Genomic DNA, 15,327 nt, shown 5'->3' on the forward strand with positions numbered 1-15,327 from the left:
TTGTAATCTGCTTCTATACAAGTGATTCCTCCCAGCACCAAGTACAGTTGTCCTTCGGCGTCTGCGTGCGCTTCATCCTCTAGTTCCTTCCCCGGATTTATTCTTTTGTGGTTTCTGTGATCTGGTGAGCGGTGTTGGCTGCCTGTAACTATGAATGAGGGATTCTGGCTTTCAGTGGTGTGTTTGGTGCTGTCCAGTCATCATTCTTTGGGCTATGGAGATTTCCTGTCTGGCTATGGATTTCTCAGCCATATCTGCGTGGGCTTCGTTGTTTTTTTTTTTCTTCCATATTCCTGGTTTATGTGGCCTGATGGGATTTTATGTGGTCTTGTCAGTTATTGGTGAAAATCAATGGTGGGAACTATGGCTCCAGACAAAATAATGTTATTATAACAAGCAAATAACTGCAAGGGTTTGCGATGACTAAAATTGGAGTGAATGTGAATGACAATTCCTTCTGTTCCTGTGTCTTAGGCAGTCTATCGGCCCTGGTGTCTCAGCACTCAGTCACTCCTCTGTCTCTGCCCTGTAGACTTCGTGTCCCTGACAAAGGTAAGAAGATTCTTAGTCTTATATCTAATCCCTACAGCCACAAGGCTGAGTTCACACGGGAAAGATACGCTGCGTAAAAGCACGCAACGTATCCGTCCTGTGCGCCACAGGGAATTCTGGGTGAAAAACCGCACCAAACTGTGGTGCAGTTTTTCGCCCGGAATGTCCGCTTTTGACGTCACCCAGGCCGGCCCCCTGGGATGAAGTTTCATCCCACGTGACCACCGCTACAGCCTGTGTTTGGCTGCAGTGGTTACGTGGGATGAAACGTCATCCCAGGAGGCTGTGCTGGCAGAAGGAACACAGACTTCTGGGTAAGTATCAGGAGTTGCGTTTTTTTGCAGTGGGATCGCTACGAACCCGCCGCAAAAAACGCAACATCTGCTATTTGTTGCAGGATTTGGCTCCCCATTGAATTCAATGGGGAATACCCGCAACAAATAAGCAGTGTTTAAGCAAATACAATTGACATGCTGCGGAATACATTTCCTCACCGCAGTTCAATTTCTGAGCGTTTTTCCACTCAGTATTTACGCAGCGTTCGGATGAGATTTGTTCAATCTCATCCACTTTACTGCTACTGGTTTCTGCTGCGTTTTTTCCGTCCGCTATTCCGGACAGAAAAAACGGCGCAATTCCGCTACGCATGGACAAGCCCTAATAACCTATTTTGATTCACTTGCCGCATCCTATATTCATTGTTGTTTGCTCCTGATGACCTCAAAGAAAAGTATTTCATGATTTAAAGATTTTACTAGAACATAAAGACACTTATTAGATATTATAGACATTGGATATATTTCTGTCGGATGTTAACAAACGAAAGCACAAGTCAGTCAGAAAGCGGGGGGTCTAAGGGTATGTTCACATGCAGCAAATCTGGTGCAGAAATTTCTGCGATTGAAAATTTGTTCAATACATGTAAATGGGGCCAGTTCTGCAGCTTCTGCATAGATTTCTGCGAACTATATTCCAAAATGTGACTTGAACAACTGCACAATACTCAAGACCCGACCTGCAAGTGTGCTTCACCACGCTCCACATTAAGGGTAGGGATACACAGGGCGGTTACGCTGTACACAGCGTATCCGTCTCAGAAACTGCAGTGAATTCCATCTCAAAAACCGCACCAAATTATGGTGCAGTTTTTCAGGTGGAGTATCCGCTGCGGAAATACTGCAATAAACAAAAAAAAAATGTCATACTTACCACCCAGGTGTTGTCATGGCGATGCGTCCCTCTCTTCTGAGTGTAGCCCGGTCTCATGGGATGATGCTGTAGTCGATGTGCCTTTTGTCAGCAGTCACATGGGATGGAACGTCATCGCAGGAGGCAGGGCTGCGCTCAGAACAGAGAATCGCGTTGCTATGACAACAGCTGGGGGTAAGCATGGATTTTTATTTTATTATTTTTCAATCAAAAAAAATTTGTATTTTTATGAATTGCGATTTTATGTGGCGGAACCACAGCTTTTGCTGCGCAACATTTGCCTATTTGTTGCGCGTTTTACCTCCCATTGAATTAAATGGAGAAAACCCGCAGCAGAAGAGCATCGATTCTGCAGCATAAATTCAGATGCTGCGGATTAAAAAAAACGCACGGCAGGTCAGAACGGTTTCTCTGCTGATTTTTTTTCGCTGGGTGTGTACTTTAATTCGCGGCAAATTATGCCACAATGAAATCCGTTGCAGAAAATCGGTAGTGTTTCCACCTAGTGTCTCTACCCTAATATATATATATATAGACCCAGTTTTACAGGTCCATCAACAAGCAACTCTTTTCGGGCAGTATAATAAAGCACCACTCACAATTCAGTAGTGCTAATAAAGATGATCCATTTTATTCACTTATCTTTTTTAAACATGTTACTTGTCCATACGAAAACGCTGAGGTCCCTTCATGCTACACGTCACCATGAAACGTTTTGGTGAGCACCACTCCCTTTATCATGCGTGACTACCCAAAATGTGTCTTTTTTTCGTACTACGTTTTTTGGTCTCTCCAGTTTTGGCGATATTATGAAGATATTTGCATGTAGACATAGGCATAGGTGGCACGCATGAACTTTTGCATGCACATGTTGAACATTTTTTTTTCAGGTTTTGTGCATCTCAGGCTTTGCGTTACCGGTAATCAAACTTTTAGCCACAACATGAATTTTTGGCAAGAATGTTATGCTTTGATGCCAAATTGCATGAGGACGCCCATGAGTGTAAAGTGCTGGGTGGTATTTTCACAATGTGCCAGGTATTTGTGAATGGGGGTATATGTTTTTTTTAAAAAGAATTACAATTCAGGTTTAATTTGTGTAGGTCAAAAGTGCAAAAATTGTCGCGGTAGCGAAAGGCTTAATGTATAATAATGGCCCTTTTTTAATGCTTTTCTGGTAGGTCTTTTTTTAAATTAGAGGATTTGCTCAAGTATCAAATGTGAAAGGAAAAAAGTTCAATATTTGATGACTTTCTTATTTTGATCAGTTCCAAATGGCAATTTCTCAGTCATTAAAAATTAAAATGATCAAATGCCTCCCTTCCTATGAATAAGAGCCCCATGTTCGGCCAGCATTCCTCAATAATAAAATGGATATAAACCAGCATGTATTGTGGTTGGATGTATATAACGTCTGCATGTATCTCCTCTCTCATGTATAGATCTGGCAGAGCAGAGTTTAGATGTTGTCGTTGCCACCAATATGAGCACAGCGGCAGACTTACTGCGACAAGGAGCGGGTGTGTATGCGGATTATAAAACGTGTAGACATAGAATGAGCATACAACTATGTATGTGCTGTCATATTAGTAATGTGTCTATTTTAAGTGGATAAAATAATAGAAAATGGGTCTCTTTTTTTGGGTTCAGAAACAGTTACTCTAGTCGGTGGTCTATGTCTGGTATTGCAGCTCATCTCCATTCATTTAATTGGGGCTGCGCTGCAATACTTGGTGCAGCCCATGGACTAGAGTGGTGCTGTTTCTGGGATTATACAAATATGAATAGATGCCTAACAGTACAGTATATGCTTCAGTCGTGGAAATATTGGTGGTTCTGTGCCATATCCATCTTATTGGTACATCTTCTCTCCTCCAGCCTGCAGTGTCCTCTACCTTGGCTCTGTGGATACAGAATCTCTGACAGGCCCCCAAGCTATTTCTAGGGCCTCCAGTGCCATCTTAACTCCCCCCAGGTCAACGGCAACTACTGTCCATTTCAAGGTGTCTGACCAAGGTATCACACTGACCGACAGCCAACGCAAGTAAGTTTGGGCATTTGCCTTCTTTTGTTTGTACTGAAATGTTCACACTTCTAGGCATTGATGTCATTTGGTTTCGGTTGTGTTTTATAGACTGTTCTTCAGACGACATTATCCTATATCCAGCGTCACATACTGCAGCGCTGACCCACAGGATCGCAGGTAACAGTCATTACATCCATTCTCTGCAGTTATAACATCCTTGTACTATTATTTCCTTAAAATTGTCCAATTTTATTGCAGATGGACCAATCCAGACAGGACAACGTCAAAGTATGTATGATTCGGGGTGTCTTCCTTCGTTCATAGCAACAACAGGCGTTGCTCTTTGCTTGATGTTGAGCTAAGCTATTACAATTTCTATGGACAGACAGCATTTCATCTACAATGACAGCAGTCAGTAGCCCCAAAGGCCCATTCAGACAAGCATTGAAGCCAAGGAACATACAGGGTTCCTCCACAGTCAGCTACACCACTGATATAAATGAGCCCTAGGGACTCGTGCACATTGTTACATTTTCCAAGATTTTCATTTCTTTAGCCAGAAGATTTAATCTTCTGGTGATGTCATGTATAAAAATATTATGATCATTGTCATGGATACACATCACTAAAAAGAAGCCACACTCTAAATGTATATAGCATTTTTACTTCATATTTAAAGGAGCACTACATTATAAAGCAATAGGCTAGAATTGGAATGGATGCAGAAGGTTGCACCCTTGAGGATTCCAGCATTTGCAGTACCATTGCCACATAGTATAGAGAATGTAGGAAGTATGAAGTGGAATTTTATTTTATTTTTCCTTTTAATATTATATTGCATCCACTTCACCATTTCTTTCCTCCTCCTTGGCTGCTACAACACTTTTCCCTTTAAGGAAAATGTTAAGTCAGTCTGTAAAAGCGAAGGTGTGTATTTATGACATTATGGCACCATCAGTGGAACTACTAAATATAATAAGGCGCTATATGGTGTTTGCTTTGGTTCACAGGGTATTTGGTTTTGTGGCCCGGAAAGCAGGGAGCACAGCAGAGAACGTCTGCCATCTTTTCGCAGAACTAGATCCTGAGCAACCAGCATCAGCCATTGTCAACTTCATCACCAAAGTCATGCTTGGCACACATAGGAGATAAAGGAGGGAAACCAGAGACTAAGGAAGAAATGGTTTAAGGAGGTCGGCTGGTGGTTCCCAAAGGATGTATGTGCTACAGAGCCAAGTAGTGAAGAGTATGTGACAATCCATGAAAGTGAAAGACTCAGACGTCTATGATCGTCATCGTTCCTGCATACCTCAGATAATGGGTATAGTTGTAGTTGAAGGCATAATTTGCACTGTTGAGAACTTGCTCTTTGTATCTCTCCTGTAATACCAAAGGGGGGGGGGGGGCGGTTTGTTACTGTTGTGAACCATTGAAAGGTGGTGTTAATGAGCTACAGTTTGGTCAGTTGTTGCCATTAATGAAGTTGTGTCCTGTCAAAAGGGATTTGCACCTAGAGAGTTCTCGGAGCTGAAAAGAGATACTAATCCGGAAAAGTAAATTCTTGAATTGCAGTAGATGGCGGTCCATTGAGGCCACCAGAGAGTAAAATCTCCTTATGGAATCCGATCATTGACCACTGGAAAGTTATCACAATTACTTTACGTTGTAACAAAAATTATATTGTTGCTTATAAACTTTCCTTAGGCCTCTCACACATGAGCGTGGTATACGGTCCGGACGTCGGCCGCATTTCCCAGACCGAACACCGTGCAGAAAGCCGGGCTCCTAGCACCATAGTTATCACTACGTCTCACTGCCTCTCCACGGAGCTACTGTCCCGTACTGAAACCATGATTACAGTACAGGACAATTGTCCCACAGCGAGGCAGGGACACCTAGCGATAACTATGATGCTAGGAGTCCGGCTTTCTGCACGGTGTTCGGTCTGGGAAATGCAGCCGACGTCCGGAGCGTATATCACAGAGAGTGAGTGTGAGTGATATTTTAGGTTGAGTTCAGCGTTTCAAACAGCAAAATGTAATTTTCAGTTTAGGCAATTGTATTCAGAAATCACTTTTATTAATCAGGAAGATCTTGTCCTACATGAGGGGAGACATTACACGATTTGTCTTCACTTTGAACATGGTCATCAGGACTTTACACAGATAGATACAGTATATGAGGTGAAGAAAAGCTTTGACAACTCTGCCTCAGCCTATCACTATAAGGGTATGTTCACACAATGTGTTTTCAGATGTAATTCGGGCCGTTTACGCCTGAAAACCGGCAGCATTACGCCTCCAAAACATCTGCCCACTGCTTGTAATAGGATTTACAGCATTCTGTTCCCACGAAACGTAACTTTACACAACGTTTTTCAAAATACGGCGTGTAAAAAGTGCAGGTAATTTCTTGGGACATTTTTCATTGACTCCATTGAAAAACAGCTCCAAAACTGGGTGTAAAATACGCTACAAAACGGCTGGAAATCAGGAGCTGTTTTTTGCTTGAAACCAGCTCCATATTTTGCTAAGGGTATGTTCACACGAGGTCATTACGTCCGTAATTGACGGACGTATTTCGGCCGCAAGTCCCGGACTGAACACAGTGCAGGGAGCCGGGCTCCTAGCATCATACTTATGTACGATGCTAGGAGTCCCTACCTCTCCGTGGAACTACTGTCTCGTACTGAAAACATGATTACAGTACGGGACAGTTGTCTGGCAGCGAGGCAGGGACTCCTAGCGTCGTACATAACTATGATGCTAGGAGCCCGGCTCCCTGCACTGTGTTCAGTCCGGGACTTGCGGCCGAAATACGTCCGTCAATTACGGACGTAATGACCTCGTGTGAACATACCCTAAGTGTGTGAACATAGCCTTAGGGTATGTTCATACGCAGTGTTTTCAGGCGTAATTCGGGGAGTTTACGCCTTGAAAAATGCCTGAAAAAACAGAAGCTGAATGCCTACAAACATCTGCCCATTGAAATCAATGGGGAAAACCAGCATTTAGATCATACAGTGCGTCTTTTTACACCTCAGTTTTAAAAAAACGGAGCATAAAAAGACACTCCGTAAAAAGAAATAGCATGTCACTTCTTGAGGCGTGTTTTGGAGCCGATTTTCCATTGAACACTATGAAAAACGCTTAAAAAATAAGCTTCATTTTCAGCTTCAAAAACCCGTACAAATCTGAGGCTGTTTTCTCTGAAACCAGCTTCGTATTTTCAGCAGTTTTTGAGTTTGCGTGTGAACATACCCTGAACATACACTCTTACCTTAAAACGGCTCCGTATTTTCAGACGTTTAAAGAGGCTCTGTCACCAGATTTTGCAACCCCTATCTGTTATTGCAGCAGATCGGCGCTGCAATGTAGATTACAGTAATGTTTTTTATTTTTAAAAAACGAGCATTTTTGGCCAAGTTATGACCATTTTTGTATTTATGCAAATGAGGCTTGCAAAAGTACAACTGGGCGTGTTTACAGTAAAAGTCCAAGTGGGCGTGTATTATGTGCGTACATCGAGGCGTTTTTACTAGCTGGGCGTTCTGACGAGAAGTATCATCCACTTCTCTTCAGAACGCCCAGCTTCTGGCAGTGCAGACACAGCGTGTTCTCGAGAGATCACGCTGTGTCGTCACTCACAGGTCCTGCATCGTGTCAGACGAGCGAGGACACATCGGCACCAGAGGCTACAGATGATTCTGCAGCAGCATCAGCGTTTGCAGGTAAGTAGCTACATCGACTTACCTTCAAACGCTGATGCTGCTGCAGAATCAACTGTAGCCTCTGGTGTCGATGTGTCCTCGCTCGTTTGACACGATGCAGGACCTGTGAGTGACGACACAGCGTGATCTCTCGAGAACACGGCTGTGTCTGCACGGCCAGAAGCTGGGCGTTCTGAAGAGAAGTGGATGATACTTCTATACACAACGCCCAGCTAGTATAAGAAGTAAAAACGCCCCGATGTACGCACATAATACACGCCCAGTTGGACTTTTTCTTTTCAACACGCCCAGTTGTACTTTTGCACGCCACATTTGCATAAATACAAAAATGGTCATAACTTGGCCAAAAATGCTCGTTTTTTTAAAAATAAAAACGTTACTGTAATCTACATTGCAGCGCCTATCTGCTGCAATAGCAGATAGGGGTTGCAAAATCTGGTGACAGAGCCTCTTTAAGCCACTCGCAATTTTCACGGGCGTTGTTGGAGCAGTTTTCTATAGGGTCAATGAAAAGCGGCTCCAAACCGTCCCAAGGTGTGACCTGCAAATGTGGGAGCTTAACGCCTACAAACATCTGCCCATTGATTTAAACGGGAAAAACTGCATTCCATTACGACGGGACGTTTCTTTACATGACCAATTTTAAAAACCGCTGCGTAAAAAACGTGCATGTCACTTCTTGAGCCGTTTTTCATTGACTGAATAGAAAAACAGCTCCAAAAACAGCCGTAAAAAATGCAAGTTGCTTAAAAAACTACTGAAAAGTCAGGCGCCGTTTACCCTTGAAAAACAGCTCTGTATTTTACAGCCGTTTTTCGTTTAGCGCGTGAACATACCCTTACATGTTGCAGGCAGTGGATTCAGGAGATTCTATAATTCAGGGGTCCCCATGCAACTTTCAGATACAACAGATGGTATTAATGTTCAATGTGGCTCAAGATATGACTTTTACCCTAATGTAAACTGCCACTGATATGGTAACCAAATTCTAGTAATGCTATGACATCCTGCTGCCACTAGGGCACACCCATATTTGCAGCTGTGTCGCCATGGCTCGCGGTGTTTAAACGTTTGGTTATTAAATGTAGTATTTCTACAAAAACCAATCCCACGTCCACGAGTGGCAGTTTGTAAAACCTGCTCTGACCAGCCCCACGTGGCCACAATCCTTGTGTTTCGACATTGAAATGAACATTAAGTGTGAATTTATATATTCGTGGAAAATCCCTTTAATGTAATGTGTTCCTCAGGCCACATAGACTTTCATCCTAAAATAAGTTTATGTTGTACATATCCTATTACCATTAGGCTGTAGCTGCAGTCACTTAGTCACACGACTCTGTAACGTTGTGGCAGCTACATTAGTAATGTGCTTGGTATTATTAAATGAACCATCCCAGCCGTTCACACCCAGCAACAAATAAGGTATTACCGAGGAGGTTACACTTACTCATAGGGAGATGAGAAGCGACTGAAGAGCGATCATTCTGCAAGTTAAAGTGCCAAGAATGTGCCGGAGCTTTCTAGAGAGAAGTAGATTTCCTATTTATAATATATACATGGCATATGTAATATATATGTAATAAACTTGGCAAAAGCGCTTTTATATATTAGAGTTGAAACAGATATTTTAATTTTCTATGCAAGCTTGAGAAATCTTATGAAAATGTTTATATCTTATGTAAAAATGGACCGGAAATAAAACAAGTTTTATTCATCCTTGTGCGTACGTGAATTATTCGCATTCAGATCCGGTCGTAAAAAAATAAGTTATTTAAAAGGACAGTGAACAAAATCAAAGACGACCAGGTAAATAGAGATCTGTGTTTTAATATATGTATATAAACATGGATATCGATTATGTACAGACATTGGGATATGTTCTAGTGCAATTCGGCCGAACCGTTCCAAAATCAAAATGGTCAGAGGTGTATGGAAAGTAATGGGTGGCATAAGCAGCAGACGAGAGAGCTAGGAAACAGGACATCCTACTTGTCTAAAGCACCGGAGTACTGGTAACTCCCATCATCCGCCAATTCCTGTTATCCTCTTACGCTAAACACAGCACAAATGTAATACATCCAACATGAAATAACTGCAGATGTTATGAAGTAAGAGATAATACCACCACTGACCGCTCTACTAGCGTTAGATTTCAGATGTATCCGTTTTGCAGGAACCCCAGTGTAGGCTAGAGTCAGACGAGTGTGGGGAAACTCTGATGTGGGGAAAAAAAAAAAAAAAAGTTGCACCCGTGCTGGTCCCGTTTTCACAGATCCCCATAGACTTGAGCCTATGGAGGGACCCGTGAAAAACGGCCATCACACAGATCTAATCAACGCTTGTGTGAATAAGGCCTTAGGATGCATTCAGACTGCTGTATACAGCAGTGAAGAATAGGACCGGATCCCATTAAAAAGTTTTCCGGGCAAATACCATTTTTTGCCTCATTTTATATGCAAGTTACTGTTCCTTACATATAGTTGCTCCGGGGCTCAGCTGTGTAGTTTTGCCAATCACGTAACGACGTCATCCCAACCACCTCTACATTGGTAGTCAGCAGTGACAACCATCTGTCCTCCACTGCAATAGCTCCAAAACACGCTCCCAGGGGTCAGCGCGTCCTCCTGCGCAGTGAATTAAAGTTGTATCCTGCCGCCAACGGCACACGAGAGGAGTAGAGGGAAGGGTTTAGGCGGCATGATGTAAAGAAAAGGTGGGGGGGGGGGGGCTCAGGCTGGGTGTGACTCACAAAACCTGCTCATTTTATTGGCCTCAAAGTAGGACTTACGTGATCATGTCTCTTATGGCGAAACGGCACATCTGACCGTGGGCGCATCGCTCTATTAAGTAAAGCAAACTTATTAAAAGGATCCCAAAACGTGGCTTTGCCTGGAAAACCCATTTAAGACAAGCAGGGAAATCTGTCCCATACATTGTTTTCGTTTCTCATTCTTGGCACCCAATATACAGAGCTGCATTACGGCTGTCTGAAGGCAGCCTAAAGCTGATCTATGTGGTTCACCTCCCCACACTACACTGGATTTATTGAATATGGTTTGGGAAACTGCAATACAATCTGTCAATGGAGTATTGCCAACACCCATTGAAATAAATGGATGCCCCATCCCTCAAATAATCTTATTTCTCAAAAGAAATAGCTGCAACACTGTGATCGGACAATGGCAAATCTTCCTGTCCCCATTACTAATGGGATTGTTACAAGTGACCAAATGAGTTTTGGAATGGGAGCAGTCTCTTCATCTTGTATAGAACTGGAAAATCATTCCTCCGACTGTAAGAAAAGAATACAAGATGCCCCACTACCCATCGATGTATAGGGCTGGTACCGTGGAGGACCTGCTTTATACAACACCTAAACCTAGTGATCAACAATAGTCTAATCCACAAGGGCTACCAATTCTATAGACTAACTTTACACCTGGAAACGAGACACCAACACTCGAATGAGATCAGGTAGAAATGGGACTGGTTTATGAAGACAGTGCGGCTTGTAATGTACACATCAGGCCATGTCAACTATTCTTGACACTTTCCATACAAAGCAAAATGAACATCAGGAACGCTATTCTTTTCAGTCAAAGAAAATGGACACAATCGGCTGGTCTAATGGGGGATGTGTGACCCTAATGATGTACACGAGCAGCAACAACTAGTACAGTAGAGAAGCACTGCGCTCAAGAAACTACCCTCTATCTTAGGTTGGATTTAGGCCATATGACCGCAATATCAGGACAGGTGGTCCGCCCTGGTCATTTACCCACAAGGATATTTGGTTTATTATGGAGGAAGGGTTTAAAAAAAAATTACAAAAAAAATGGTTCCTATAAAGCGAGATACAACCGACAATATTCTCCATATTAGGGTTCTCTCTAAGATCGCCATTTATCCTGCACAATCCTATGTATAATGTTAGGGTTGTTTCACACACAGCAGGTTTTTTTTGTTTTTTTTTAGCAAAAGCAGTTTTTCATGCAGTTTTTTGAGCCAAAGCCAGAAGTAGATTCAAAAGGAATAGGTGGAAGTATAAGTTTTTTTATTAAAATTTTCTAACTGCTGGATCCACTTCTGGCTATGACTAAACAAAAATTGCATGACAAACTGCCACAAAAAACAAAATACCACTGTGTGAAACCACCCTAAGAGCTAATTTTTTTACTAGAGTTCTCCAAAAGTTAAAAGGGTAATCTCATGAAGACAACCCCTTTCTAAAAAGTAGCCGGCCCAGTGATCAGCTTCTCTAACCCACTGCAATAACAGTTGAGTTTAGCCATACATTTATTGTTGCATTACATGGGGGCTATTAAAACATGTGACCGACCAAGTCAGTCATTGATGCCCCGGGTCCACAAAAGGCTTCCGTCCTGGCTCATACAGGAGGGAGGAGTCCTGAGCGGTGCACACCCCTTCTGGGACATCCATATGGCTCAGTAGAGCATATGGTAGGGGTTGTCCTCGCGAGACAATCCACTTAAGAGGAGAGCTCAGTCACTTGAACCTTAAGAGTTTCTCACAGAAGTTAAGCACTCAAAGTCAATTCAGTCCTCGATAATGGGGAACACAAGAGAGAAACTGCATCTCTACCTTCCTCACAATTTACTATATTAGAATAGTTTACTGTGATAGTTTCTGAATATTTACAGAATGCCTTCAGGCAGGGGAACTATCAGCTACTGGAAGGTGAGGAAGAAGCCCCAAAAAAGAGACATTACGGAGTTAAATATATTGACCTGTACGACTCATTTATGAAACATCAACACATATGCTTTAAGGTCTATACACGTAGCACATCCATAAATCAGATCTCCATGCAGAGTAGTCTCCAGATCTAGGCTCATTACAGAATACACACCGCCAGCGTATTACAAAGAGTAAGCCGTCTATGTGGAAACCGATACGCACTATTCTTATGATCTGGAGAACCCCTTTAAAAATAGGTCTGATCGATTGCACATATATTGAAATTCAAATCCCCCCCCCCCAAAAAGGAATACAAATAAAATAAGGCTTGCCTATATATATATTTACACCAGTATATAAAGCAATGCCAAGCTAAACAATTACAGGGGTTTTCCTAAAATCATAAATCACCACTTATCCACAGGATAGGTGCTAATTTTCTGATCGCTGGGGCCCCCACAGATTGTGAGAACTGTGGTCCCAAACCCCAGTTCCTTCTCACTTCTCGGCCGTTTCGGCCTTTCCTATAGTGACTTTGCATGGAGCAGCGGCGGCGGGCATGCTCAACCGCTGCTCTATTCAACGTCCTCAAGCTTTAAAGTACATTTATGTCTTCCTTTTAAGCCAACGCTAATCGTCAATGAATGCATTTATAAGTGCAGAAACGACAGGGAAATAAAGCGCCAGTACTAGGACCAGGGTTCCATGAACTCATGAAAGAATGGCCATTCTAGAAAGCCAACTCTGGAGTTCTGGTGCAGACCATAGATATGCCAGCAGCACAAGATTTAGCAGCAGAAATAGAGGTAGTTATGCCATGTTATACAGACCAGACATCACATGGACATAGAGCTCTCTTGTCAAATATTCCACACAGCACAGACATCACTAACTATTGTGCAAAACAAGATACATGCATTTCCTTTCAAGTATCCAGAAAAGAAGCTTAAAGCATAGTCGAGAAATAAGTGCTAATATCAGATTGCCTAAAGCTGGCCAGCGACACATGGGCAGGGACTGGCACTCATGGTGGATACTTGCGGGCAGGTCACGCAGTTGGTCCATGTCACATTACAGGCGATAACAATGAGGGAGGGGAGAGTGTCACCTATCATAAGTGACATTTGTATGCCACCAAAATAGTGGCACCTGTAACCGGTTTTAAAAGCCGAGCTGCATTTCATACCGGTCTTAAAACTGAAGCGGATCAAAGGCTACATGACCGGCCTAGTCTCCACTTGTATGGAGGACATAAATATGTTCCAATATTGCACTATCTCCACCTTAGGTGGCACAATTACATTAATAATGTGCAAATTTCACATGCAGTATGGCCTTATTTTCTGATTGGGGATTGATATACGATTCCTTCTGTATGAAGGTGATCAGCCATAATGAGACCGGAATCTGCCGTATACACTGGATGCAATGTGTTAGCCTTCCGGAGGTATACATTAGATAGAATTATACAGCAACAGATCCCGGGCCTGTGTAGTAACCTACACGTCTATACAACCATTTCATTCTTGCGGTCTAAACTACAGCTGCATGAAATAGATTTCCAGCTATTCTGAAAAATAAACGTTTGCACCCTGAGAAAGTTGTATTGTAGGAATGAAGAATGTTGTGCGTAAGTAACGTAAGCGATATCAGTAAGGACATTATACTGCTGCGCTCTAGTGACCTTCCTGGGATCCTGCCGCTCTGCAACTGATAAATGCCAAAACAGGTACTTTCCCCAACATCCTCTCTTGTTTCCCGTCACATCATGTCTTCTGCTATGCCAAAACATACAGGCAATGAGCACCGCGGAGCCCACATCGACAAGCAAGGGCCACGGAGACACGTTTCCAGACACGAAGAAGCACTATCACAAGCCCACGTGCAAATCGTGCATGACCAGGGGGGTTGGTTTATGGGAAAGATGGCAAATGAATGCAGTGTGCTCTCTCACTGATGTCAATCGTTCACCCACTCAGTGGGTGCAGGTCCACTTTGACTTTCTCTCCACTGCTCAGCATTCCTATGGTGGGATAGAAGCCCCCCTGAGGCAAAATGGATTCCTTTTTTCCAATGATCTTTCCATTTCTTGTGAAGAAAACCTGAGGATAGAGACGTGGATTTAAAGTAATTTCACACTCAAGTTGCTGAAGGTCTGAGCCTCTGTGAGTCTTATTATTTTGACAGCAATTTCCCAGTCAGCCCATAAAGGGGTTGTCCAGGGTAATAAGGTTTTAGTTGGCTCTTAAAGGGGTTGTCCATGCATGGACAACTGAGGACCTATCCTCGGGATAGGTCATCAGTATATGATCGGTGGGGGTCCGACACCCGGACCCCGCACCGATCAGCTGCTCCGGCTGTTTCCAGGCATCAGATGGCCATGCTGGAAGCAGATGGCTCCGGTCACAAAATAGCGGCCGAACCTGCATAACATCCGGCGCCCGGAGGCAGCTGATCGGTGCAGGGTCTGGTGTCAGACTCCCACAATCATATATTGATGTCCTATACTTTGGATAGTTCATCAGTCATCCGTGCGTGGACAACCCCTTTAATCATTAAGAAGAAAGCTTTAAAATTTAACACATTTAAAAAAAAATAAAAAAAATCCTCCCTGCGATGTCTCAAAGAGCTGAGTGGGTAGAGATTATACATGCTGACACATAGGGGCACAGCCACAGTAAGGAAACTCTTTTGTAATTATGTTATTGCATATGCAGCGGCCAGTATTTTTTAACCCCTTAAGGACGCAGCCTATTTTGGTATTTAGAACACTTTGTAGTCCAAAGCATGATTTCCTCTGGCATGGCCTAATAGAAATGTAGCAATGGCAGACGCTTTGTTTACCCACGGTAATCGGTCGGTAACCCATAATAGCGCTGCAGGGGGTGTAGACCGACTGACAGAGAAAGCCTGACCGTGGCATCTAAAAGGTGTTTACTCCAAGCCTTGGCCTCTCCAATCCGGGCTATTCAAGCCGAAAGTCAGCCGTAGATTACAGCAGACAGCATGTGACGAAATGGGCGGAGACTAGGAGCAACCCGCAACGCACCATTATGGCTCGGAAAGGTGTCAGAAAACCCCATTAAACGTCTTCCATTATTACAATGCT

The 15,327-nt window shown here is 43.1% G+C and overlaps 2 protein-coding genes across 3 annotated transcripts in view; one reads left to right on the forward strand and one right to left on the reverse strand.

The window, feature by feature from the left end:
- The window catches only part of TNS2 (tensin 2), a 128,452-nt gene extending 122,897 nt beyond the window's left edge, over nucleotides 1-5,555 (forward strand). Inside the window, exons 24-29 of the mRNA XM_075851823.1 lie at nucleotides 475-552; nucleotides 3,204-3,281; nucleotides 3,640-3,805; nucleotides 3,896-3,964; nucleotides 4,046-4,075; nucleotides 4,798-5,555. Of these exons, the coding sequence (XP_075707938.1) occupies nucleotides 475-552; nucleotides 3,204-3,281; nucleotides 3,640-3,805; nucleotides 3,896-3,964; nucleotides 4,046-4,075; nucleotides 4,798-4,939 (563 nt within the window). The 3' untranslated portion in view covers nucleotides 4,940-5,555. The remainder of the gene's footprint in view (nucleotides 1-474; nucleotides 553-3,203; nucleotides 3,282-3,639; nucleotides 3,806-3,895; nucleotides 3,965-4,045; nucleotides 4,076-4,797) is intronic.
- Nucleotides 5,556-9,327: 3,772 nt separating this feature from the next.
- SPRYD3 (SPRY domain containing 3) overlaps nucleotides 9,328-15,327 on the reverse strand; it is a 30,019-nt gene continuing 24,019 nt past the window's right edge. For both annotated transcript variants that reach the window (XM_075851825.1, XM_075851824.1), the window contains exon 11: nucleotides 9,328-14,320. In XM_075851825.1, the coding sequence (XP_075707940.1) occupies nucleotides 14,186-14,320 (135 nt within the window). In that variant the 3' untranslated portion in view covers nucleotides 9,328-14,185. The remainder of the gene's footprint in view (nucleotides 14,321-15,327) is intronic.

The sequence above is a fragment of the Rhinoderma darwinii genome, chromosome 2 (assembly GCF_050947455.1).
Source record: "Rhinoderma darwinii isolate aRhiDar2 chromosome 2, aRhiDar2.hap1, whole genome shotgun sequence".
NCBI classification, from domain to species: domain Eukaryota; kingdom Metazoa; phylum Chordata; class Amphibia; order Anura; family Rhinodermatidae; genus Rhinoderma; species Rhinoderma darwinii.